Source organism: Lissotriton helveticus, chromosome 12, assembly GCF_964261635.1.
Source record: "Lissotriton helveticus chromosome 12, aLisHel1.1, whole genome shotgun sequence".
NCBI classification, from domain to species: domain Eukaryota; kingdom Metazoa; phylum Chordata; class Amphibia; order Caudata; family Salamandridae; genus Lissotriton; species Lissotriton helveticus.
In genome coordinates, this window is record NC_136073.1 from 679,569,196 (window position 1) to 679,596,655 (window position 27,460).

The following is a 27,460-nucleotide window of genomic DNA, read 5'->3' on the forward strand; positions in this document are numbered from 1 at the left end:
ACCAGTTTGTCCTCAAAGAAAGATTCAGGATGTTGGTATTACACCAAATTATTCCACAAGTCCATCAAGGAGACTGTATGTGCTCCATAGACCTGCAGGACGCTTACTTTCATATCCCAATTTCCCGAAAGCACTGGAAATCTCTGCGGTTCAAGATAGCGTCAGAGCACTTCCAGTACAAAGTCCTCAGCGTCAGAGCACTTCCAGTACAAAGTCCTCCCTTTCGGACTCAAATCAGCCCCCGCACTTTTAAAAAATGCATGGCAGTGGTAGCGGCTTTCCTGCAAAAGCTAAATCATCTGTCCAAATCTAGAAGACTAGCTGCTCAAGATTGCTTCTCCCAGTCTTCAAGAACACCTTCAATACTGCATCCAGGTCCTAAATCAGTTGTCTTTGCTTCAACTACAAGAAGTTCATTCTCAATCCAACTCAAAGAATCTGCTACTTCAGGGCGACTCCGGACTCCTCAAGCATGTGTCCTTCGGAGCAGAGGCTATCTTTAATCATCCACAAATGTCGCGCTGTCCTCTGCACACCTCAACCCACTGCCAGACCGGTATCTCCTCTGCTGGGCTCGATGGCATCCTGCATATTCATTGTTCCCAATGCTAGACTACAGCTGAGACCGTTGCAGCAGGCATTAGATGATCAGTGATCTCAAGTCTCCAACCGCCGGGAGGACACCATATCTCTTCCTCACACAGTCAGGCTCCCTGAGTTGGTGTATGCAGAGTCATCATTTGTTGAAAGGAGTCCTGTTCCACCAGGAACGCCCCAAACAAATACTCATTGGACGCGTCCCTCCTCTGTGGTCAGAAATGGAGAATACCTACCACATCAATATGTTGGAACTAAGCTGTACAAAGGGAACTCAATTAATTCTTTCCCTCCATAACGACATGCTACCTGTTCGTTCAGAAGGACAATACCACAACTATGTACTACCTGAACAAACTGGGAGGGACCAGATCCAGGCCAATATCACATTAAACGATTTGGAAGTGGCTATTAGGGCGGAAGCGGACCATATCGGCAATTCACCTTCCAGGTACTCTCAATGTGCATGCAACTTTGTCGACCTTTTTCAAAGATGGGGTTATCCAGACATTGATATGTTTGCGGATGTAACAAATGCAAAATGCTGTTCCTTTGCACCCAGGTACCCTCAACCAGGCTCCAGAGGGAATGCACTTTTGATTGACTGGTCAGAACCATTACTCTACGCCTTTCCACCAATCCCTCTTACCTTTGGTGATCAACAAGCTCTGCAGATCCAGGACCGAGATGATCCGGATCGCACCAGAGTAGCCTCGCCATTGGTGGTATCCGGACCTGCTTCATCTTTCCAAGACACCATACAGGAGGTTACCACGCCATCTGGATCTCTTAACCAAGCTCGGAAGGAAGGTGTTCTATCCCCACCTTACATCAATGAGATTGACGTCATGGCTCCCGAGTTCCTTCAATATGGATGTCTAGGCCTTTGGCCAGACTGTATGCATATTCTGAATGAACCGAGAAGGCCAACTACGAGGAAATCATACACTTTTCAAATGGGAGCGCTTCTATCTGTGGTGTACAGCCAATGGACATAATCCCATTCCTGGTCAGGAACAGGTTGTTCTCTCATACCGTTTGTACTTTGCTAAATCAGGTGTACAGTTTACCTCTATTAAAGTTAACTTGGCAGCAATAACAGCTTATAGAAGGCCACCTACTCGAGTCTCTTCCTTTCAGATACCAGTAGTTAAGGACTTACTGGAAGGGTTGAAAGAGGTCTTTCCCCCAATAGGATCACCTTCTCCTCCCTGGGAACTGAAAGTAGTTCTTTCTAAATTGATGGGTCGACTCTTCGAACCTATCCACAAAGCCTTATTGCAGCACCTGACTGGAAGACTGCTTTCATAGTGGCAATTAGCTCTGCTCACAGAGTGAGCGAGATTCAGGACCTGTGTTCTAAAGAACCTTATCTAATTTTCATATAAATCCGTCTGTTACTCACCCTTCCTTGGAAAGCATGATAATCCAAACTTTGTGCTCCTTAAGCCAGGTACATGGGTGCTTCTCAACAGTCTTGACTGACAGAGAAGCCTTACGATTGGAGGCATGGAGAAAAAACAAATTCAGTTGGAATTATGCCACTCAAATCATTAAATGCCAACTGTTTGCTGGCCGTTACATACACTCTTTGGGATAATGCTCAGGTCATTGCCCCCATGTATCTGAGGACAAGTGTACACACCGTAAGCAGGTTCTCAGTAATGGGCAAAATGCCCCAGGCATAGTATAGTCGAGGCCTGCATAGCACTGACTCATGGCAAGGGTGGTGGTCAGTTTGGTATCTATTTGCTGCCATGACTTAGATCATCCGGTTTCTCTAGCGATCTACAGGCCAAGCCCATGGATTTCCTTTTCGATTGGACCAGTTTGTTTGAAGATGAGGTGGACTCTGCCCATAAGAGGTTTTAACCAGCAAGGCGACGGCCCTCTCGCTGCGTGTTCAACAGCCTCAATGCAGAGGGACTCCCACCCTTCTATGCGCCTCACAGCGTACATCTCAGTCCACCGCTCCTTGAGCATCTGCAGCTGCACAGCCTCCTTATTGTGCCCTTGCGGCATATAGCTATCCTGTTGGAGGCAGGATCCGAAAATTCCTCCAAGTGTTGTAGGTCGTCACTTCACTTCAGACAAGTAAGACCTCCAAATAGTCCTTCGGGACTATGACCTTCCTTTTCTGTCTCCCTCACTACACCTTGCACCACCATCCGATCAGCTGATGGAGGACCACCTGTCTGTCTTGCAGCAAGAAATTCATACCCTTTTGACAAACGTTTCTCATTATTCCACCTAAAGGGGATGGTGATCAGGGAAGCATCACTTCTGTGTTTGGGAAGCCCATCTGGGAGATGTGTAGATTAGAGGACTCTGGTCTCTTGCAGAGGCTCAACTTAATATAATTTTGAGTTGAGCACAAATTACTAGGCGTTAAAAGCCTTACTGTCCATCAAAGGAAGGCTGGTGCAGGTGCTAAAGGACAACACCATTGCCATGTGATACTGCAACAAGCACGGCAGAGTGAGGTCTTGGCCCCTGTGTCAGGAGGCTCTCTTCCCTCAAAAAGTGACTGAACCATCGAGGAATTTATCTGTTGGTAAACCATCTGGCAGAACCATGCTGGACCTCTGCCCAGATCCTTGCTGGTACCAGGCTGTGCTTAGACTTATTTGCTGCAGGCCATGCTAGTTCTGACTGGTTCTTGCCTGCCATAGCTCCAGGTGCACCAATTTTAGATCTGGAAGAAAGTACCATCAAGATCTTGGACCATGACATGCACGAAAACTGCGTTTCAATGCATAGTTTGGTAGCAGTCCCTTATGGTGCATCTGTCTAGATTCCAGTATTAAAGATGGCTACTGGAAATTATTTGATCTAACTCCAATACCATCCAGGTTCTTAAACATGTTCCACGCAATAAGGATGGTGACGAGGAGGTGGACAAGTTGCTCTCCATATTTTTGCAGCGTGAATCTTCTGGATTCACTATGCTGTGCATTATTCCACCATCTAGTGGTTGGGTCCAGATTTGTCTTTTTTTTTTTTAAATCTTTTTTTTTTCGTGGCCCAGGTGGGATTCGGCATACCACCATTTGGGGTCCTTCATGACGTCGACACGCTTCCTCCGGAAGCTCCCACCTTTGGTCGCATCTTTAGATTCTTTTTCCCGCAGTTGGGTCTGGATCGTTGCAGAGGAGTTCCAGAGTTTTTTGGGAAAGGAATCGACGGAAACAATCGGCGAAATCGGAGGTTTTAATCACACCCGACTAAAAGCCAGGTAGCCGGGACTACGAAGGAGAAGAATTTCTCGAGAGAACTAGACGTTCACACGAGAATGCGCACACAGGGGACTCTGAGCGCAGGAATGGACAAAACTACCTTCAAGTTTTGCACCAATTGCCACCACAAATACACCCAGGACCGGCATCCTGTCTGCAACCTCTGCCTGTCGCTTGACCACAACAGCGAGGACTGCAACGCGTGCTCGGCGTTCACACCCAAGACCCTCAGAGTAAAGAGAGGCAGAGAAGGGCTAACTATACCATGCAGGGGCCACCTCCATCGCTCCAAGACTTGGGCCTCTCTAGTAGGGAGGAGGACAACATCGCCAACGGACCAGAGGACTGCACTGTTGTCAAAGTCCATAAGAAAACATCGAAGGAGGTAAGAGTCGACGACCCCCAAGCACTCGACCAACACTCAAGAGAGACAAAGTCCTCAAAAGGAACATTGCTGTTGAAACACTTGACAAAGGCAACTGCACCCAGGGACAAACAGCCCAGCGGATCCTTCGAAAAGGACTCCCAGACGCCAAAGACCCACGGAAAATCAAGGTTGTCGAAGAAAGCCCTCAAAGTAATCCTCCACGCCTAGAAAAGAAGGGTCAACAACTACTTCATCGACTACCTCGAAGTAAGTGCTCAAACTCTCGATGCCGAACAAGCTGCCGAGGTGGAAAGGAAGAAAAGGAGGCTCGAGGCTGAAATGGCCAGTATCCTGCAGCGGAAGCAGGACTTTGACAAGATGAGTCAGTACACCATTCCACCGAGGGCCAAGGTCGAAAGGAGCTTTGAAGACCCTGAACCGCCGAAAACGCCTGAACCGGTCGTAGAACAGGAGGAAGAGGCCCTGTATTACTTCGAGGGAGAAGGCGAGGAGGAACAGCTAACCTACCAGGACTCTACGTCCTCTGAGGCGCAAGACTTAGCGTGGCATGCCCTTGACGCAGAAATGCCGAAAGAAGGAGTAGACACATACCCTTTGAGGCCTTCACCACCGGACAATATAGAGATCTATAACATGGTGGTCAAGAATGCCGCACAGACATATGGGGTAAAATTGGAGGAGGAAAAGCCCAAGGCTTGCTTTCTCCTGGAGACTCTTACCTACACAAACAAGGAGTCAATTCCTGCCCATGCTCCCTAGTGTGCTGGACCAGGGCAGAGAAGCTTTCAGGGAGCCAGCTGTATGTAAATCTGTGACCCCCAAGAACAGAAAAATACAAGTACTCCTCAAAGTACCCTGCATACTTTCAGGGATCATTGCCAGCTGATTCAACAATCACTGCAACAGCAAGGAAAAGGGCCAATTTGCCCACAAATGCCGGCCCACCTCTTGACAACGAGAGTAGGAGAATGGAGCTCACGGGGCGAAATATAGAATGGAGTGCGGCAATTCGATGGTGCATCGCCAACTCCAATGCCCTAATCAACAGACATGCATACCAACACTGGGAGGAAGTAGGGCCACTCCTGAGACACCTACCGGAGCAGTACCAGCAAATGGCAACCCACCTGGTAGAGGAAGGGAAAAACATGGCGAACACATGTTTGAAGTCTGCCTTGGACGCAGCGGAGACGTCCAGCAGGCAGATGACGATTGGGGTAACAGAGAAGGCACGCGTGGCTTAGGAGTCCAGGCTTCAAGCCTGAGGTACAGAACAACATCCTGAACACGCCCTTCAATGGAGAACACCAGTTTGGGACACCAGTTGACGAGAAGTTGACTCAACTCAAAAAGGACAATGAAACTGCAAGATCCATGGGAGCACTGCAGTTCAGAGGGATGGGAAGGGTACACCTTCAAGAAGGGCAAATGGTAGGGGAGGCAACCAACTGAGTACCTCGCACCAAACCTTTCACCAAGGTTATGAGGGAAACAACCCGGGCCAGCAGGGACAGCAGCAGCAGAACTGGCAGTACCAGCCACGGGCCCAGTCCTTTTGAGGTCGCTCAAAAGGACGAGAACCGGCATGGAGAGGAGGGCAACTACCCGCCTCCAAGTGACTTCGCCGAAAGGCAAACGCCCACCCAGATAACACCTCTAGGGGGGCATCAAAAGAGAGGAAAAGTCCAGGAACAGATTTCACAAAACAAACAGTTCACTGAACATATAACAGTAGGAGGCAAATAAGGAACTTCCTCCAGGAATGGAAGAGCCTGATTCTTCTTGACCTCTCCGCGGCCTTTGGTACCATCTCGCATGTTAGGCTGCTGGAGAGTGTGAGAAGTTGGCCTGATATATGATGCTCACTAGTTCTAGTGATCACCTTGTATCAGTCCAAACAACCCTTATGGTGATTGGTTGTAAGTCAACCTTATAGACCAGCTATCCTAATGGTAGCATGGACAAAGCAGTCTTAGGCTAAACTCTTTTGGCATGTGAAGCCAGCTGTTTTACCACAATATAACCCCTTGAATACCAGATGAAAGGACACCACACAGGTTGTTATGAAAATAAACAGTATATTTATTAATAACAACACCTCTGAACTCTTTGAGGTCAGAGGGCTAAGCACATGACAATCTGCACAAAATTACAATGGTGCCTTAGTGGCACGACAAACCATATACTAAGGAAGTGGAATGTGAGAGTCGATAAAAAGAATGGAGCTGTCCAGAGGCTGGAGGTTCGCTAGGACTACGCTATCTTTACCTTAGGTAAGTAATAGGAGGCCCACGGGACGCGTGTGCAGAGTGTGAACTCACACGCGAGATGCGTAACAATGTCTATGGACAGTACAGTTCAAGTAAAAGGTGAGTACGGACAATCCTGACTAGGTAGGACTAAAACGACTGTGGAACTGGACACTAGGACAGTTACACTACCCTTGAGCACCGAAATGCTCTCGTTACCTCACCCACGGCTGCGGGTGCATAGGTGCCAAAGTGTGTCGGGTTCTCGCGTTGAAGTTAATGGAGCCTGAAAGAAAAGATGCTGCAGGCGACCAGGAGGAAGATGTCCGGTGCGATCCAAGGGTGGATCGGTGAAGAAGAAGACCTGGAAGCAGAGGGGACAATGTTCAGTCACTAGCCAGTGACTGGAGTGGAACCAGGAAGGAACCAGATGTCGTCGTCGCGATCAGGTGAAGAGTGGACGCTTGACTCTGCAGCCACGTGGACCAGGAGGTGTCTTCGACGACCAGGATGGAGGCACGAGCTGTCCCACGCAGGCTCTCGCTGTCGGCGGTGTTGGATCCGGAATCGGCGTCAACAGGCCTTGGCAAAGGCAACCCACGCGGTGAGTGGAGAAAGCGTCTGGTGCGGACTAGGAGAGTCCGGGGTGCCCCTCTTTTGGAAGGGAGCAAGGGCCAGTCTGGAGCAACCAGACCAGCAGCAAAGATTCAAAGGTTCGTCGTCTAGGAGGCCACTAGCCAGCCGGCAAGTGACCAGACAACGCGTTGAGCAGCAAACAAGCAGAAGGGCCCCACGCAGATCTCGTGGATGCTGGAGGGCTGATCTTCGGTGCAGGGGCTGCTCGGGCTGGGGCTTCTCAGTCCCCAAAGCACTTGGTCGAGTTTACCTCGGGAGTCGTGCTGGAAGCGAAGTGCAGGTTCGTTCAAGATGGCCGGTCCCACGTGTCTCGTCGCACCCACGGATCTCAGCTGTGCTGCAGATGTAGGTTGAGGTCGGAGAGGTCTGGGAATCCGGGTCTCGTCGGGCTCTGAAGTCTGGATCCTCGAGGGAAGACGACAAAGTGAAGCCGCTGGACGCTTGATGGTGCCTGCAGATGCAGGGTGGACACTCCTTGCCCACAAGGGAGATTCTTCAGTCTTCTGTGGAGCAGAACGTCGAAGTCCAGAGTTTCTTCTTGTAGAATGGTTCAGGATAATCTAATTTGGAATGGGACCAGCTCCTACCTTTATCCTGCTAAAGGGGGCTGCACTACTGACTAGGTCCCTCCCCTGGGTGGGACCCAGAAGGGGGGTGGTTACACCCCCTCTCCTTTGTCCGGTTTCCCGCCAGAGCTGGGGCTGGAGTGCCCCAGCAACTGGTTTCAACCGGTGTATGCACAGGGCACCTTGTGTGCCCCAGGCATGTCTCATTCCTTTCAGGCCTCCCTACCTCAATACACAAAATCCTGTCTGGGGTGGTGCTAGCACCTCCCAAGGCAGGAAACCCTTTGTTCAAGCCGCCCTCGCTGGAAGGACTCCCAGCAGCAGGAGGTCAGACTTGTGTCTGTGGTGGCAGCATCCATTTTGTGATGCCAAGGCTCGAGTTAACTTTAACCGGGGTTTACAGTTACATACATGTCATGCCCCTCTAGAAGGGTGGAATGCTACTCCCGTCGCCAGAATTGGCGAGGGGGTAGTATTCCAATTCGTATGACACCTTACTCGACATGTTTTGATAATGTTGTACCAGAGTTAGCATTTAACCGCGAGGTTGATAATGCACTTAAGAGTATATGGTATAGCGTTATCATGGAACAGCTATTAGGACTTGGTTTCGCAAGCTGCAGACGGGCTCAGCTCATGCCAGAGCACCATCTCACATAATTCCAAGCACTGTGCCTTCAGGATTGTTAAGGCCTGCCATAGGAGTGACTGATAGGAGGATATGTGTCCATTTTAGGGTTAGATATAGGTATACTATATCTACAGCAAAGGGTGATTACACCACCTTGCCCCAGCTGTCGTGCAGCCAGTTGTGTTAGTTTTAGATGGCCATCCAGGGGTGGCATAATACATGCTTCAGCCCCTGGTAGGCCCTGGGTACACCTATGCCCTGGATACCTAAGGTATACTGTACAGGGACTGATAAGGTGGCCCAGAACCAATTGGTAAATGCACCTAAAGTACATGGTTGTCAATTTAGAGAGAGAACAGCTAGGCTGTGGGTCTGATTAGCAGGCCCACAGCCAGGGAAAGTCGTAAACCAGTGAAGCAAAAAGCAAAAATCTGGGGTGACCATAGGATTGCAGACCCCACTCTCCTACAGAGAGGTTAAGAGCTATTGGTATCCAGGGGCTAGCCCTTAAGTGGCTACAAAACCTTCTGATGGATAGATCCCAGGCGGTCATCATGGGTTCCTATCAGGCAGAGAATGTCGTTGGATAAAGGCGTTCCCCAGGGTTCCTGCCTTAGCCCTACCCTCTTTAACATCTATATGGCACCGCTGGCTAAGGTAGTGGAATCCCTGGGGTTCGAAACCATTTCATACGCCGACGACACACAACTGCTGTTGAACATCAGCCACAATCAGGAGGCGTACAGACTCCGCTTCTCAACAGGGATCCTGGAAATCTCCAACTGGATGACCAACAACTTCCTCCAGTTGAACCCAGGAAAGACGGAAGTCATGTTGCTGGGTAAGGCGGCGGCTATCTGGTCCAAGGATTGGTGGCCCTTACAGTTGGGTACCCCTCCTATACCGAAAGAGTGTGTTAATAACTTGGGTATCAAAATTGATCACTCTATCTCAATGCAGGACCATGTCACAGCTGTTGCTGGATCCTATTATTTCAGGTTAAGATTGCTTAGGAAGATCCTTCCTTTTATCCCATCAGAACATCGTAGAACCCTGACACAAGCCATGGTTATTAGCCGTTTGGATTACGGCAATGCCCTTTTAGCAGAAGTAGGGCTAACCTCCCTTAAGAAATTACAGGTGATCCAAAATACAGCGGCCAGGCTGGTTTTGAATATGCCTGCTAGATCTTCTTTGCTACCATTACTGAGAAAACTACACTGGCTACCTGTAAGGCAAAGATCCATCTTTAAAATCTGTTGTTTGACATTTAATGCCCTACAGGGTCAGGGCCCCAGATACCTGCAACATAAATTGACAAAACATATCCCAAGCCGAACTCTTAGATCCAGCTCGCAATTACTATTACATGTCCCCCAAATCAGCCGTCATAGGTCAGGTGGTATGGCTTTCTCTTATCTAGCACCTGTCTACTGGAATAGTCTTCCCATCTTCTTGCGAGAAATTTCATCTTATCAAATTTTCAGGAAACATCTAAAAGCCTTCCTTTATTAAGGCCTCTCCTTTTTTTGTTTTTCTCCTCCGGCTGTGTTCTTAGTAAGCGCCGAGATGCCTCACGGTGATTCGTTGCGCTATAAAAGAAAGTATAACATAACATAACAAGAAGGTGACAACAGACAAATGGATACTAAACATTATACAATACAGCTACTGTATATAACTACTAAAACAACCTCCAAACAAGAAACCAAACAGAAGGTGTACTTGGCAAAAGAGCTCTCACTCTTGCTACTAGAGGCGCAAGAACTGCTCAACAAAGAGGCAATAGAGATGGTACCATACAAGGAAAGAAACAAGGGAGTTTATTGCAACTACTTCCTCGTCCCAAGGACCTAAAGTTCTTAAACAAGTTCATAAGGACACAAAGATTCAAAATGACATCTCTGCAAGAAGTAATACCACAGGTACAGGAAGGGGATTACATGGCAACTATAGACTTAAAGGACGCGTACTTGCACATCCCCATCAACAAAAGACACAAACACCTACTAAGATTTGTGATCAGCAAGACTCACTACCAGTTCACAGTGCTCGCATTCGGGCTCAAATCAGCTCCAAGTGTTTACAAAATGCCTGGCAGCAGTAGTAGCAGCGCACCTAAGGAGGCAGGGATTACATGCATACCCCTACCTAGACGACGAGCTTGTGAAAGCAAGCTCCTATAGCCAGTGCAAACAACACATCCAGCAGGTGATACAAACACTAATCCAACTGGGGTTTTCAATCCATTGGGGAAAGTCGTCAATAGAGCAGGAACAGGTAAAGATATTCTTGGGGCAGAGATCAACACCATACAAGGCAAAGTGTTCCACAGCACAAAGAGAAATTTGACAATACTGAAGGAAACGCGTCTGTACCGCAAGGGTTAAGTTCCGACAGTGAGAACAGTGAGCAAGCTAATGGGAATGATCTCGTCTTGCATACACCTGGTCCCGAATACTCGACTCCACATGAGACCAATCCAGGAATGGATACAGCAGCAATGGTCACAGGCAACAAGGAGTAGGGAAGATCTAGTGGTTGTCTCTCACGCAGTGCATCAGGAAATGACGTGGTGGAACAAGGAAAATATATCACAGGGAAAACCATTCACACAACCAACGCAAACAGTGACCGTCACAACAGACGCCTCCCAGCTGGGGTGGGGCGCGCACATTAACAAACTCCAGGTGATGGAGGTTATGGTCGCAGCAGGATTCAGTCAAGCACATCAACGACCTAGAACTAAAAACTGTGTTCCTAGCTTTAAAAGCCTTTCAGAAGGAGCTGTACGGAAACAGGGTGTTGATCCAAACGGACAACACAACCGCCATGTTCCACTTCAACAAACAAGGAGGAGCACAATCAGAGCACTATCAGGGCTAGCACAGGAAATATGGACATGGGCCATTACACTAAAAGTAGACCTACTAGCAATACATCTCAGAGGGAAGGACAATGTGGAAGCAGACCGACTCAGCAGGCAGACGTCAGCATCGCACGAATGGGAGATCAACCAACAGGAAATACAAAAAGTATACCGGAAGTAGGGACACCGCAAATAGACCTATTTGCAACATACCAAAACGCAAAATGCCCACACTTCGTATCCAGGCAACCAGACCATCGGTCACAAGGGAATGCGCTATGGATAAGTTGGTCAAAGACATTTGCATGCGCTTTCCCTCCCGATACCACTGATACACAGGGTACTCAACAAATGCAGGATCAGCAACATGTCGCTAATACTAATAGCACCTCAGTGGGCCAGACAGTCCTGGTTCTCATAAGTAGTGGAAATGGCGCAAGCACCAGCGCACAGATTCCCAAAATGAAGGGACCTGTTAACAAGGCATATTGGAAGGGTGCTACACCCTGAGCCAGAGAACCTCAGCCTACCAGCATGGCTCCTGAAGACCTATAATTTTCACACCTCAAACTACCAGCAAGCACAATGGCAGTGCTCAGGGAGACAAGAAGACCTACCACAAGAAAGTGCTACGTAGCAAAGTGGAAAATATTCTCCGAATGGTGCATTAGGGAGAAGCGACAAAGGAGAATCACAAAGGAATCGACAGTACTAAAATTCTTAACTCATCTACTACAAAATAAACTAAGCTACACATCCCTAAGAGTGCACTTAGGGGCGATAGTGGCTTACACGAGAGGAGAAACGGGGGAAAGTTTCTTCACTTCCCAAGTAGTAAAAAGATTTCTAGAAGGGGCAAAGAGAATCGCACCACCAAACAGAATGCCAGCACCAGCATGGAACCTCAGCGTAGTGCTAACTCAATTGATGAAGGCACCATTTGAGCCTCTTCACAATGCCCCACTGCACATGCTCACGCTAAAGACAGCCTTCTCAGTGGCTATCACAACACTACGAAGAGTAAGTGAATTGCGAGCGCTAACACTTCAAGAGTCCTACCTACAAATACACAATGATAGGATTGTAATGAGTACGGACCCACATTTCATGCCAAAGGTGGTGTCACGGTTCCACATCAATCAACTATTCAAATACCTAGTTTTTTCAAAAAAACAGCCACAAGCACAGAAAGGGCGCTACACTGGACGCCAGGAGGGCTGTAATGCACTATATAGAATGGACAAATGAGTGCAGAAAGACAAAGCAGTTCTTTGTTTCCTTTGCCAGCAGTATTTTTGGGACGACCAGTTACCAAAAATACCATTGCACGGTGGATTGCACAAACCATACAACTCTGCCACAAACAAGCAGGACGAATGTTACAAAGAGCAGGTCATGCTCCATCAACAAGGAAGAAAGGAGCAACAATTGTGTTTCTAGCTAACACACCAATCAAGTAATTTGCCAAGCTGCAACATGGTCTTCAGTGCACACGTTCACTAAGCACTACTGCGTAGATATCCAAATGAACAAGGATGCGCAAGTGGGACAGAGTATTACAACACATATTCAGTAACCAGAGCTCATCTTCCACACCAGCCACCACCGCTACAAAGTCTATGCACAGCATAGTGAATCCAGAAAGATTCACCCTACAAAACGAATAGTTTCTTACCTGTCAGTGTAGTTTTGCAGCTTGAAGACTTTCTGGATTCACTATAGAACTCACTCTCCTCCACCAGAAAGATGGGACAGGAGGAAAGGGATTAAAATTGGAGAAAGACTTTAAAAGATAAAAGGAAAAGAAACGGAAGAAAAGGGAAAAAAAGAATCCTAAGATGGCGACCAAAGGTGGGGGCTTGCGGAAGAAGCACGTAGACTTCACGAAGGACACCAAAGGGTGGTATGTCGACGCCCATCTGAGCCACGAAAAAAAAGACTACAATTCCAGACCCAACCACTAGATGGCGGAATAATGTACAGCATAGTGAATCCAGAAATTCTTCAAGCTGCAAAACTACACCGACAGGTAAACTATACATTATACATTATACTGATGCTGAGCAATACCTTGATCTTAAAAATGCTAGTCATCTATGTAGGAAGGTAGATCCCTGACTATGGTTGCCCCCAACTTTTTGCCTGGTGTTTTGCTGGTTTTCTGACTTAGTTGACCTGGGGCCCTGCCATTCAGGACCCCAGGCCCACTGCTCTCTCTGTTAAAATGGATTCCATGTACCCTAGGTGCATATCTGATTGGATACTGAGTCACCTTATCAGTCCCTGTACAGTATACTTTAGGTATCCAGGGCATAGGTGTACCCAGGGCCTACCAGGGGCTGAAGCATGTATTATGCCACCCCTGGCTGGCCATCCAAAACTGACACAACTGGCTGCTTGACAGCTGGGGCAAGGTGGTGTAATCACCCTTTGCTTTAGACATAGTATTCCTATATCTAACCCTAAAATGGACACATATATTCCTATCAGTCACTCCTATGGCAGGCCTTAACAATCCTGAAGGCAGAGTGCTTGGAATAATGTGAAATGGTGCTCTGGCATGAGCTGAGCCCGTTTGCAGCTTGCGGAACCAAGTCCTAATAGCTGTTCCATGATAACGCTATACCATATACTCTTAAGTGCATTATGTACCTCGCGGTCAAATGCTAACTATGGTATAACATTATCAAAACATGTCGAGTAAGGTGTCATACGAATTGGAATACTAACCCCTCGCCAATTCTGGCGACGGGGTTAGCATTCCACCCTTCTAGAGGGACACGACATGTTGGTAACCTGTAACCCCGGTTAAAGTCTGACATAGCCTCAGCTTCCACAAAATGGATGCTGCCACCGAGACACAAGTCTGCCCTCCTGCTGCTGGGAGTCCTCCCAGCGCGGGAGGCAAGGACAAAGGGTTTCCTGCCAGGGGCGGTGCCAGCACGTCCCAGACAGGATTTTGTGTATTCTAGGTAGGCAGGGCTTTAGAGGAAGGTGACTGCAAGTGGCACCCCGGTGCTCACTGTGCATATGCCGGCTAGAACCAGTTCCAGGGGCACACCAGCCCCTGAGCTGGGGAAAGCCCGGCATGGGAGAGGGGTGTAACCACCCCCCTTCCTAGTCCCACCCATAGGGCGGGACTTAGTCGCGTGCCAGCCCCCTTTTGCAGGATATAGGTAGGAGCAGGCCCCCTTCCAAATTAGATCATCTTTGAATCCTGAAACTACTTTCCACGAAAGGAACTCAAGACTTCTTCTCAAGATTTCTCCCTTGTGACTAAGGAGTAGTCACCCTGCAGCAGCAGGCACCACCCAAGCATCGCGGTTTGCTGTAAGTCTCTCCTCCGGATCAAGACTGCCCCAGCACGACGAGAACCGGCTTCCCTGGCACCTCTGACCTCAACCTACATCATCAGCCCAGCTGTGATCCGTGGGTGCGACGAGACCTCAAGGGACCGGCCATCTTCAAAACTGCACGACGCTTGCCCAGCACGACTTCTGAGGAATCCTCACGTGAGTGCTTTGGGGCCCGAGAAGCCCCGACCCTGAGCAGCTCCAGCACCGAAGTCCAGCCCCCTTGCATCCACGAGATCTGCGTGGGGCCCTTCTGCTCTTTGCTGCTCACCGCGTTGTCCAGGTCACTTGCCCGTTGGCTAGTGGCCCTCCTGACGACGAACTTCGACGACAACACCGCTGGTTTGGTTGCTCCAGACTGGCCCTTGCTCCCCTCCAACAGAGGAGCACCCCGGACCCTCCTGGTCCACTCCTGACGCCATTTTAAGTCCACCGCGTGGGCTTGCATTTGCCAAGACTTGTTGCCCCAATCCTGGGTCCAGCGACGTCGACAGCAGAAACCTTCGTGGGACAGCTCGCACCTCCCTCCTGGTCGCCGACAACGCCTCCTGGTCCGAGAGACTGCAGAGCCCAGCAGCGCCCACTCACCTGGTCGAGGTGACTCCGCCCGGTGCCATCCTGGTGCCCACTTAATCACTGGCTAGTGATTCAGAACTTGGTCCCCTCTGCTTACAGGTCTTCTTCTTCCCTGATCCAGGCTTGGATCTCCACGAACTTCTTCACTGGCCGCCTGCCAGCAACTTCTTTCTTCAGGCTCCTGGTTCGTCAACGAGGGTTTCCGACGCAACTTGAACCCTATGCAGCCGCAGCCCCTGGGCTAGGTAAACCGAGTACTCCGGTGCTCCAGCATAGTCCAACACTCCAAGTGTTCGGATCCACCCTTGTTTTCGACCCACCTAGTCGGGTGCGCACGAGAACAGTAACTTTGTGATTGCTAGTATTCCTAGACATGTTCCCGCATTACGCGTGAGAGTTCCCACTCTGCACACGGCGTTCCTAGGCCTCCCACTCCTAATCTAAGGGTTCAGCATCGTAGGCCTAGCGTTTCTACAGTCTAGAAAAGTATTACTTACCTGCTAGTAACTTCGCATTCCACTTGTATAGTATATGGTTTTTCGTGCCCCTAGGGCATTTGTGTGAATTGTGCGACTTTAAGTATTTTCTTAAGAGTTTTGTTGTGTGCTTAGCTCCCTGTCTCATAAAGAGCCAGGGTAGTCTTGTTATAAATAAATATACAGTTTATTTTCATAACAACTTGTGTGGTGTCCTTTCACTTGGTGTTCAAGGGGTAATGTGATGGTAAAACAGCTGGCTTAACACGCCCTCTAGAGTTTAGCCTAAAGACTGCACGTGTCCATGCTACTAGGATAGCTGGTCTATCAGGTTGACTTACAACCAATCATCAATAAGGGTTGTTTGGACTGATACATAGTGATCACTAGAACAGTGAGCACTGCATATCAGGCCAACTTCTCACAGTCTAGACACACCACGTAAGACAAAATTGCACATGCTGTTGTGCCCTCTGACTCAAGAGACCACCTCTTTCATTGCAGTGTGTTGGGGAGGCCTTGGAGTTGCACATGTCTACTGTAGAGACTAAGTGCCTCATTTAGATTTTGGCGGTCCTGGGCCTGCCGTCTCCTTTTGGTGGGTCAACCTTCCGCAAACCTGGTGGTCTGACTGCTGGATTACAATGTGGGCTGTGAGACCACCGTCTGATGGCCGCCAAGAGCTGAACTCCTGCGGCAGTGTGGACAACTGCAGTCAGTGGAGGTGGTGCCAGCATCGGCACTGCTGTGGCCATTATGACCTGCCTTTCCACTGACCTTGGAAAGGAAGGGAAGAGGCCACAAAAAGGACCCCGTGGCATTTCAGCCCATTGGGAATTGAGGATAGGGGCGTAAGTGTGCTCCCGTATGCCGGCACTGCCGTTCGTGCACTGTGTGCCATGCACAACATGGTGTATGGCAACAGTGCGTCCGACTTGCAGGTGGGGCTGGACGCAACGGCATGCGTTTCAGGCTCTCTGAGCGGAAGCATGCCGCCACAACACCTCCAGCCACATTGTAATGGGGTGGTGGGGATGCTGACGGCTAGGTGGCGTTCTCCCAACCGCCGCCGCTGCAGGCTGGCGATATCTCCGATAAAGTCAAAATTAGGCCCTAAGGCAATTCTGTTAACTGAAATTTTATAGCTAGGTTCTAGTACCTCTGAACTTTTACTGCCTTTTAATGAGTCACTGACAGAGGCTTTTATGGCAAACTGACACTGTCCATGCTTGGTGCCACTCACTGACCATATCCTCCTGTTTATGTAATGAATTTTTGATTGGTCCAAATGTTTACTTTAGCTAGTATACACAGTCTGACAAGCATTTGTCAGTTGCTCGTTGAGTGAGGACATGCCAGGTATGTTGGTAGCTGATGTCTGGTTATAAAGGTGATGCCTTAATGTTGCTTGATGGTGCAATTTCCTGAGGTGGGACGAGAACCCCAAGAAGTCAAAGCATTACCTTCAAATAAGGTAGAATTATTGCAGGAGCAAATTATGGATCCAATCTGGTACCTGGGGGATTTAAAAGGTAAATCTGCAATTAAAGAATCCACCAGAGAGAGTGTTACCAAAGTTAAGTGAAATGTTTAACAACTTTGTGTGAGACACACAAGAGGAGAGCTCCGGCTCGATATAGTTACCCTGCGTCTTTTACAGCAGCTGATGCATAGAAGAGTGCTTTTCGTCTGCCTGTTGCCCCATAGCCTTCTAAACCGTATCGTGTGTCACAATGCAGTACTAGTTTTGGTTAGGTAAAAAAAAATTTTTATGGCAAATTGAGTAAAAAAGAAATCTAGTAAAATGAAGATCTGATAGACTACTAGCCGCAGATTCCTTCACATAGAATTATCCCCAGGCGTGAGACTGGTTCTGGAAACCTTTTTGCCACAGCATCCCTGTGGGCCGGGGGGGGGGGGGCGGGCGGCATCACACGACTCCGCCCAGATGTCGTCTGCGTACGTGACGTCAGCGACGTCACATAAGACCCGCCCCGGCGCGCCTACGTCAGTTTTTTCCTTTTCCACGTGCAACGCGGAGCCGGTCCTTGCTACGGGCCTATTTAAGGCCCTATTTTCTTCCATTTCTTTTTGTGGAACAGTGTGCGAATGCCTTCGGGCTTCAAAACGTGCACGTTTTGTGGGCGTCTTATGTCGGCGACGGACCGTCACCTCATTTGAATGTGGTGTTTGGGGGAGGATCACGGCACCACTGATTGTGCGGCGTGCCAACAGTTGAAGCCGAAGTCGCAAAGGGAGTGCCGGATGAAACTACACTCGGCGCGTCTCTCCAGGTTGAGGTCCTCCCCTCGGTCTGCTTCGGCCGTCTGCTTCAGATACGTCCGTGGTTGTTGTCCTCACCCTTCTCCAATGTCACATGGGCGTCGCTCCCCGGTGGGTAAGTGTCTCAGTTTGTCCCCGGGGGCTGGTTTCTGGCCTGCCGGGTGCATGGACTCTCCGCGGGTGATTCGGCCCGCGTGTCTTCCTAGCCACCGTTTTTTGGTGTTGGGGCGTCGAGATTCCAGATGGAGACATAAGTGGGGGCTTTGCAGGCCTCGCTGGCGGCACTGCCGGTGGCTCCGGCCCCGGTGCCGACTGGTTCGGATCCAGGCTTGGATGATGTGGTGCTCTTGGGGTGCAGCCCCTCGGGGGTCCCTCCTTCAGACCACGGCGCCTCTGCCTCGCCGCAAACTCCAGTGAGAGTCCCTGTGGTGTCGGGAAAGGTCGCCGGGGCTCGGGTCGCATCTCCAAGCTCCTCTCGGTCCTTTGACAAGGTGGTCCTGTCAAAGGCCGAAGTGACGTCGCTACGGCGCCGGCAGAAGCTGGACCGTGTGGAGCCACAGGGGTCGGTGGACCCTCCTCGTCCCGCTCCGGGTCGAGGCCAGGTGGGGACCCCTCGTCCCTCTCAATGGCCCCTCTCGTCCTTCCTCATAGGTGGCTGCCTCGTCGGAGGGCGAGTCGGAGGTTGAATCATCCCTGGTGCAGCCACATGGGTTGCTGGGCGATCTCCGCCACATTTGGGGCCGCGGCTGGCGGAGGGCTTTGTCACTCCCCAGGCCCTTCTCGTTGCCCCACGCAGGTGGCTGCCTCGGCAGGGGTCGGGTCGGCGTTGTTCCGCGGGGGTGTTTTTCCCGTGGCTCATTTGTTTTTCCTCTGCTGTGGAAGTTCTTCCAAACGGGGTTCCCATATCTTGCGACTTAATAGGGGGTAGTGGCAGGTGTCGTTTGGCTTGCGCTCTGCTAGGGGGTTCTGGTCGCCTGCGGGTGCTTGTTCTCCATGGCGTTTATGTAGGTTGCTCTTGCTTCTTGAGGTCGTGTGCGCGGCCACTCGTAGTGGTATGCCTGGGCATCTCCTCCTCCTGTCCTGAGGTCTGGGATGATCCCGTGTTCTCCATAGCCAGACGCCGCCTACCCGGCCTTCCTGTGGCCTTGGGCTGTTCTTGTTGCTACTGGCGGCTTTTGACTGCCGGCGCTGTTGTGGCTGGCATGTTGGTCTCCATCTGGAGTGGGTTTGCCTACTTTTCCCTCGGTTCCTTGGGCCTACTAGGCTTCTTCTCCTCTTCCTGTATTGGCTTTGGGCAGAAGCTATGTTGCCTTGTGGGGGAGTGGGGTACTTCGGCCTCTCCGGCCTTGCCCTTGATTCCTCTGCTGTGAGTGTACGGGCCTCTTCAGCCTTCTTTCTCCCTCCTACATCCTCTTGGGGTCGGGGGGTTTTCTGCTTGTGGGGGTTCCCATTGCCTGGCAGGGACGAGGTTCTACCTGTTCCACAGATCTGTTCTGTTCTGGCTGGTGGGGTCCTTTTGCAGACCCTCCTTCCCAGAGAATATTGCTAGGGTATCTATTCTACGTGAAGGAATCTGCGGCTAGTAGTCTCTATCAGATGTACGAGTTACTTACCTTCGGTAACAATGTCTCTGGTAGACACGATTCTAGCTGCAGATTCCTTCACGGCCCGCCCTTCCTCCCCGCTCTGCGAGGACCCTTGGGTTGGTCTTCGGTACTCGCCTCCTGGTGGGGGGCTGTGTCTCCGATGAGTGCCTTCGTTGCTCTTGACGGGTGGCTCAGTCTGGGGGCGGTTCATTCCTCCCTCTGGTTTTTTGGAGGATGGGGTTCCGGTGCCCTACTGCTCTGGCTACTCCAGGTTTGGGGGGATTGCTTTCTATCTCTGTCCTCCCGTCCCCTCCCTTTCCTTCCATTGCTATCCTCTGATTAGGGGTCATCTGGCCATGTCTTGCCCTTGTTCCTTTGGGGGTGGTTGCCCTCTATGTTGGGGTGGCTTGGAGGTTTGTTGTCCCGGTCTGTCTTGAGACTGGCCCCCTTCCTTGTTCAGGATTTTGGTGGTAGGTCTGCTACGTGTGTCATGACTTTTACGCATGTTCCTTGCCTTTGGGGCACGGAGTGGGAGGCTGTCTATGTACTGGCAGCGTGGGTGCTCAGGGCTCTGCTTGCTGTTTCTTCTTTCCCTGCCTTTGGGTTCTGCAGTGTTGTCACTGCTCTTGTGGTGGTGTTAGTCACCATTTCTTTTCCAATTTTTTACTGCTCTTCGCACACTGTTCCCATGCTTCCACAGTTTTTTATCTGGTGATTCTGCGTTGTGGTGCGGAAAAGTTCTCAGAAGAAAACTGACGTAGGCGCACCGGGGTGGGTCTTATATGACCTCGCTGACGTCACGTACGCGGACGATGCCTAGGCGGAGTCGCGTGATGCCGTCCGCCCCCCGGCGCGCAGGGATGCTGTGTCAAAAAGGTTTCCGGATCCAGTCTCACGCCTGGGGATAATTCTACGTGAAGGAATCTGCGGCTAGAATCGTCTCTACCAGATACATTGTTACCCAAGGTAAGTAACTTGTACGTTAAGCATTGGCAACAGGTTGATCAGTTTCAGACGGTTTTAAGTAATATTTATGAATTGTAGTTCAGGCCATTGGACCTCAGTAGGAAAAAGTCTCCTTTTTTGTTTTTCTTCTAGCTGTGAATGTTTGGAGGGTTGTGATGAAGTACTTGCTGCACACTTCAGTTTTGTATAAAGTATTCCGGCCAGTTTTGCAGTGGGCAGCGTTGATAGTGATGTAATTAGACCTACGTTTGAGAGCAAGCCAGCCTGCTGGTTAAGGCACCTTCTATATAAATCAGTGAGCAATTTCCAAGACACAATTTTAAGCATTGGTAGGTAGGGGGAGGGGGGGGGGGGGGTTAGATTGACAGTAGAAATCACACCCTATCACTGGTGTTGGGTCGCTTAAAATAAATACTGTTGATGTCCTAATGGCAGCACTCTTTACTTTATTTGCAAAACATTGCCTATGATAAAGGCTACTAGATTTATTAGATAGGATATAGTGTTTATATTTCATGTCTGTGTATCCTGTATAAACATTTTAAAAGGTTTGGTGAACGGTCAACACACAAAAGTGTCTGTAGAGATGTTGGCGGGAGAGGGGGAACAACATGGACATAGCTATTAGTTACAAGTGGGATTGTCTTTACTGATGTAGAATGCATATTTAAATTTTCTTTCAATGGCACACTTTGCTTTACAGTCTGAAGACATTCGCCTGGAGCCAGAGCTGTACGAATCTTGTAAAACTGACATCCACAACTTTTGCCAGAATGAACCCTATGGGAATGCTCAGGTAATTTTCCCTAACTTCTAACTAACAGAACACATCCCCAAGCAAATTCATTTGTAAGTCCCCTCTGGACTCTTGAATGGGAATATGATGAATTAAGAGTGAAAACAAGAACCTTTCTAAGAAATATCAACTGCATATTAAGCATTAACTGGTCACTATCAAAATAGCCTAGGACGGAAATATTTCTTTTTGATTTTGCTTGTCTGTATTCTACTAATTTTGAGACCAAATTCTTTATGTATTGACTTAGAGAGGGCATGAGATGCACTATTAATTTTCCTTGGGCCATTATCACATTCCTTTACCGTTGCTTCTGCAGATCATAGAGTGTCTGAAGGAGAAAAGGAAGCAGCTGACCCAACGCTGTCATCAGAAAGTATTCAAGCTGCAAGAGAACGAGATGATGGACCCAGAGCTTGACTACACACTCATGAGAGTTTGCAAACAGATGATCAAGGTGAGACTGTGCTTGAGGGAGCTTTATACATATTTTTTTATTTTTTATTTTATTTTTAGAGTTTTATACAGCACGAACTTGACCCGAAGGTTTCTGGTATCAGAGCGCTTTACATAGCACATGTTACGTTACATGAGGACACATTCATTTTTGTTAGGCACTGGAGATTAAGTGATTTGCCCAGAATCGCAGGATGTTTAGTGTCATTGCCAAGACTCAAACCCACGTCCCCAGATTCAAGGTAGACCGCCCTAGCAGTTAGGCCAACTCCTCTCCCCCAATATGCTTGTGTGTTAATAGATTTTCACTCCGCTTTGATCTGGCATGGCGACCGTACACAACAGCTCCTTCCTCTTAGCTTCAGAGTCCCTTTAGAACGTTGACCTGATTTTTGGGCTAAACTGTGTTCATCACACACTCCCAATCTTGGGCGGTGAATTTAAAATGCAACATACTGGTCAGTGAGGCTTTGGCATCCCATGATACATGTATGGACTTGAAAAGCTGTTTATAAGGGGCTACAGCCAAAACGGAATTTATGATAGATGCTCACCTTTAGAAAGCTGCAAGAGCCAGACCAGATCAGACTTCTTCCAGCAATGCCCCTTTGTGCCAGTAGGGTTCCATATGGCTCCACGATGACCACACACCACCCCTGGATAAATGGAGCAGAGTGACTTATAAGCACCACCCCCACACTGACGTTGGTTTCTTTCTTTACGCGCATTTAACGAGTTCAGAACTCTGTTCCAAACTTTGTTGGTCTTCCAACTACTTAAAAAAAAGCTTTTCACAGTGTGCGGTGGAACAGTGCCCCTACCAGAAACGACAGGAATTAATCTGTAGGTAGCAGATGTGGATCACTGACCTGCACAAGGTATGCCTATGGTACTTGATGCCAGCCATGATTCCAAGGCATGCACCAAGTGTGCCTTTATTCTGTGATTATGGACCAGGTAGGTAGACTCCGTTGCTGAACATAGCAGTTGCAGACGAACCATGGGTTCCGCTCCTTTTCAAAGATACAGGCTGATGACTGTCCTGAGGCTGTTCCTGGGAAAAATCCACTTGTGCATCGTAGGATATTTATTGATATTCATAAACGCTAGAATAATCCCCACTTTTGTGCATGGATCCCGAAACACCTTTCAAAAAGAACTGAAAACAGAAGGCATAAAGTTAAGAGGCATGCTGGAAAACATGGGGAAGAAAAGACCTGAAAAATCAGTACACCAATCTGTCTCCCTCTCTCTACTTTCTACTGTAGGAAGCTGACTCTAGATATGCTATACCAAAGTAAGATATATGTGCACTGAGTCTAGAGGAACCCTAAAAGTAGGCAGAGGTAAAAGTAGATAATACCTTATTCTCTATTTGTGGTAGTATGGGTGAGCAGTAAAGCTGTATCAGAGGGTAGTGTTAAGCATTTATTGTACAAACTCAGGCAAGAAATGTCACACTCTTAAAGACTGAATTCTGACCAATTGTGTTTGTATAAAAATATTATTTAGTGGTAATTCATTCATTCATCTTTCTTTCGGCGCAATTTGGCCAGAAAAGATTTGCAAAACAACAATACATTTATAAATTACATGTAATAGACCAATTTTAGTACAGAATAAAACAAGTATGGTTAAAAGAAGCAATTGTAATGATTGGTGAGCATTTAGGCAAATAAATGTGGTACAGATAATGAATGAACATTTAGACAGGGAGCTAAGCAATAAAAAGTGTAAACATAAAATAAGACTATCTTACAGTCTTCCATTTAACATACACGGTAGGAATTACTCGGCTAATGAACAGGATTCAGGGTATAATGTAGATAACATCGTTTATAGGTCTTGGGTTACAACACTGAATACTATTGTTCTAGTCGTGTCTGATTTAATAATTCTCAGTGCCTCTTTGCATGATCTTATACCCAAGAGATTGCATAAGGGTTTTATCCACTTTCTTCTAGCCGTCACATAGGCCGGACAGAAGAAAAGGATATGTTGATCGTCCTCCTTAAAATTTCCCTGGCACATAGTACAGATTTCACTGGTCATTTCAACATCTTTGCCCCTCCTAGTCCAACATGCCAAGGTCGAATTGGTCAAAAGATTGCCATACCTCAGTTTCATAAATAATGTTTTGGCTAGTGGGGGTTCAACTTCATCTAGAAAATTCTCAAAACTGGGCTTGTCCTTGAAGTTCAAAAAATTACTTGTTAAAGTTCCACTCGTATTTTCATTAATCATGGGACTTTCAATAAAGAGTGTCTTCAAAAAGGGGAAGAGGACCATTTTTCCTAATACTAGTCTAGCCTCGCACTAGGGTACATTAACTCCCTTCGAGTCTACTCTAGATCACCTTTTAATTTGTAGCAAGGGACCACTAGAATAAACCTGATCCTGGTACCCTAGCCTCAATTTTAACCATCACCACATCTACATAACTTTGGCCCCATACCCTCACTTCACCTATACGGCAGTTGGATAAAAGATCTCCGCCAAAGAGCCCCTCTTTGAGGTATTGCCCGTTGGGTATTGCACCGCCGACCCAACGAGGAGCATTGCCAATGATGAAGCATGACACTTGCAAGGGTGTGTGAGGCCATTATATCCAACATAGTAGATACCCAAGCATAGGCAAGCACTGGTGCCCCCTGCGCCAGTCTCCACTCTTCACGTACCTACCTCAAACCCTCCATTTGGGAACAGCCCGGTACCTCTCTTTGTTATTGTCACTTTCAATAAAGCCCCAAAACGCAATCTTCACCAGATTTTTTGAATTGTGGGGTAAGGTTTCCGGAACATCCCAGAACTGGGGCAAACCAATTTTATAGAACCAAAACCGGACATGTTTTAGCCATACATTAGATTTTAGTACATCGAGGCACATTATCTCTTTTAACCCATTTCTATAATCCTGCAATTCTGGCGTTGACCAAAGTCTCACCCAAAACATTAGGGGCCGCAAGATGGTATAATCTGTTCTTTTGATGTTCAAATCCAACAATAATGGCACCAAAGGGGTGCTCTTTGGAGCCTTTACAAGACTTCTCAAAAATTTGTTCTCAATAATTGAGAAGGCGTTCTTCGACATCGGCCCCCAAATTTCCGCACCGTACAATGTTGCGGACTGGACCTTGAACTTGAATAACTCTAATGCCGGTGAAACAGCTTTATTAGTACTTGCACCATGTCTTTTATAGAATGGGTATAGTATTTTGTGTGATTATTAGTTTATTCTTCTCTATTTGGGGCTTCCATGTAAAATTAGAATCAAGGGAAACTCCCAGATAGGAAAAGTTTTGAACAGATTCTAGTTTCTGTCCATTTAATACTAAACAACCTTTTTGTGGTTTGTAAGGATTTAAGGCCATGCAATTGGTTTTCTTTGCATTTATTTCGGTAATTTATTTCCTAGAACAAGGTCAGGCCTGGTAAAGGTAAGTATAATAACACTTTGCAAGAATGATGCAGTAAAATACAGTTGGTATGCAGTTGAATGCAATTAGATTGGTTACAGGAAAGTCATTTCTTTGTACAGCAGTTTAAGTTCCTTTTCAGTTCCTTTTCAGTTCCTTTTCAGTTCCTTTTCAGTTCCTTTTCAGTTCCTTTTCAGTTCCTTTGACTGTGACTTTGACTGTGACTTTGACTGTGACTTTGACTGTGACTTTGACTGTGACTTTGACTGTGACTGTGACTTTGACTGTGACTTTGACTGTGACTTTCACTGTGACTTTGACTGTGACTTTGACTGTGACTTTGACTGTGACTTTGACTGTGACTTTGACTGTGACTTTGACTGTGCCTTTGACTGTGACTGTGACTTTGACTGTGACTTTGACTGTGACTTTGACTGTGACTTTGACTGTGACTTTGACTGTGACTTTGACTGTTCCTGTGACTGTTCCTGTGACTGTTCCTGTGACTGTTCCTGTGACTTTGACTGTTCCTGTGACTTTGACTGTTCCTGTGACTTTGACTGTTCCTGTGACTTTGACTGTTCCTGTGACTTTGACTTTGACTGTTACTTTGACTTTGACTGTTACTTTTCAGATTAGTTATTAAGTTACTTTCGCTACTCCGTGTGATATGCCAAGATATCACACTGGGTCATTGCCTAGAAGAAAGGTAAGTAAATCAGTTTTTCTACATTTGCCGTTCCTTATGGTTTCATACAAACCAACTCCACACTTAAAGCAATTTTCACAAGAAAGCAGTTCAATGCGGTTCTATGGGAGAAAACAGTATAATCAGTTTATCTGAAAATATTTAGGTTTTGGACTTGGTATTCTGTGGTCAGAACCAGGGTTCCTCCAGGGTCAGGATGCACTCTCCAAGCACCCTTAGGGGCACTAGGGTGGCAGAGTGCTGAGGCCCAATGTTATCCAATGCGGATAGCAGGCCTCTGGTTGGTGGCTGCTTACAAGCAGGCCACAAGGATGTGGGAGCAAAGCTCTTGGTGTTAGGCTCAGAGCAAAGGGGGATCCGAATGAGCACCTAAAGTACACCCACAGCGGCGCTGGGGAGGCTGGGTGCAGGGTGCTGTTTAGGCAGTGGGTGCCCTGTTTTCAATGGGGATCTCCAGTTGCAACAAAGACTGCAGGCTCCGGGATGAAGGTCTTCTGGAGCTGACCACCGGTTGGAGAGTTATGTTGGAATGCCTGGGGATGCTGGGACACTGTTGGTTCTCTTCCAGGGGATACTCAATAATAGTCATAAGCACTGAATTATCTCCGCCCATGAGCGGGAACCCGGAACACATAACAATATATATGTGTAAATATATCAAAAAAGTACATAGTACTAAACTAATTACACATATACATGTATAATAACCATAATATGCAGCCTAACATATATACATAGGCTAATAAAGCCAACCTTACACACGTTATGAAGCATGAAAATATGCTAAACAACATAAATGCAATAAACAGGCATGAGCCCAAAATGCATTTCATAACCATGAAAAACTTTTATTTTCATCAAAGAACCTGTTGTAAACAGTTATTAGCCTAAAAGGCTACATATGAAAAATTGTCTGTGTACAGAAAATCAGAATGGCACCCTGCCTTTAAGGCCCCAGAGAATCTGCACACTTTGCCTTTAAGGCCTCTAGGAGAACTCTGTTCCCATCATGCACCACAGGTGACAGTTAGGTCAGTTCTTTTTTCCGGCTTGTTCTGTGAGGAACCTGGAACTTGAGCTCTGCTCATTTCTAGTATTTTTCTGTCAAGTTGGTTTTTTCTTACCTTTTTTTGACAAAAGATTATTTTGGTGGTATTTTCTATCTTGTTCTGACTAACTGTTGGTATTTTTTAGTCAGAATGCCACCTTTATTTTACAAATGTCCTTCCTGTGGGAAGATGTCAAAAACGGATCCACACTCTGTTTGTGTGGTGTGTCTTCCAGCTTCTCATAAGGTGGAAGATTGCTATCATTGCCTCAACCTTTCTAGTAGAACTTAAAGAGAAGGGAGAAAATGAGGCTGCTGGGCCTCCTGGAGAGAGCAAACCGTGGTGAGAAGAGTTCCAAGGGCTTATTATCATCTGCTAAGCCATCTTCTCATCCTAAACGTTGAAGATCAGCGTCTCCAGAAGGTAGAACTAAGAAAACTCGACTCCAGGGAGCGTCGCCGTCAAAAAAGGTGCGGTCGATGTCGAGATCCAGATCGCCGTCAGCATTGTCGGCGTCTAAGAGGGCTCCGTCGACGTCGAGGACTTCGCCGGTGAGGCAAGGTTCAGCGTCTAGACAGTCGCCGTCGAAATCTTTCTCGACGTCGAGACATCTGGTGTCGAT

The 27,460-nt window shown here is 47.9% G+C and overlaps 1 protein-coding gene across 1 annotated transcript in view; it reads left to right on the top strand.

Annotated features, from left to right (window-relative positions):
* The window catches only part of GLG1 (golgi glycoprotein 1), a 694,561-nt gene that overhangs the window by 495,271 nt on the left and 171,830 nt on the right, over positions 1-27,460 (top strand). Inside the window, exons 18-19 of the mRNA XM_078669216.1 lie at positions 21,116-21,208; positions 21,528-21,665. Coding sequence (XP_078525342.1) covers positions 21,116-21,208; positions 21,528-21,665 — 231 coding nt within the window. The remainder of the gene's footprint in view (positions 1-21,115; positions 21,209-21,527; positions 21,666-27,460) is intronic.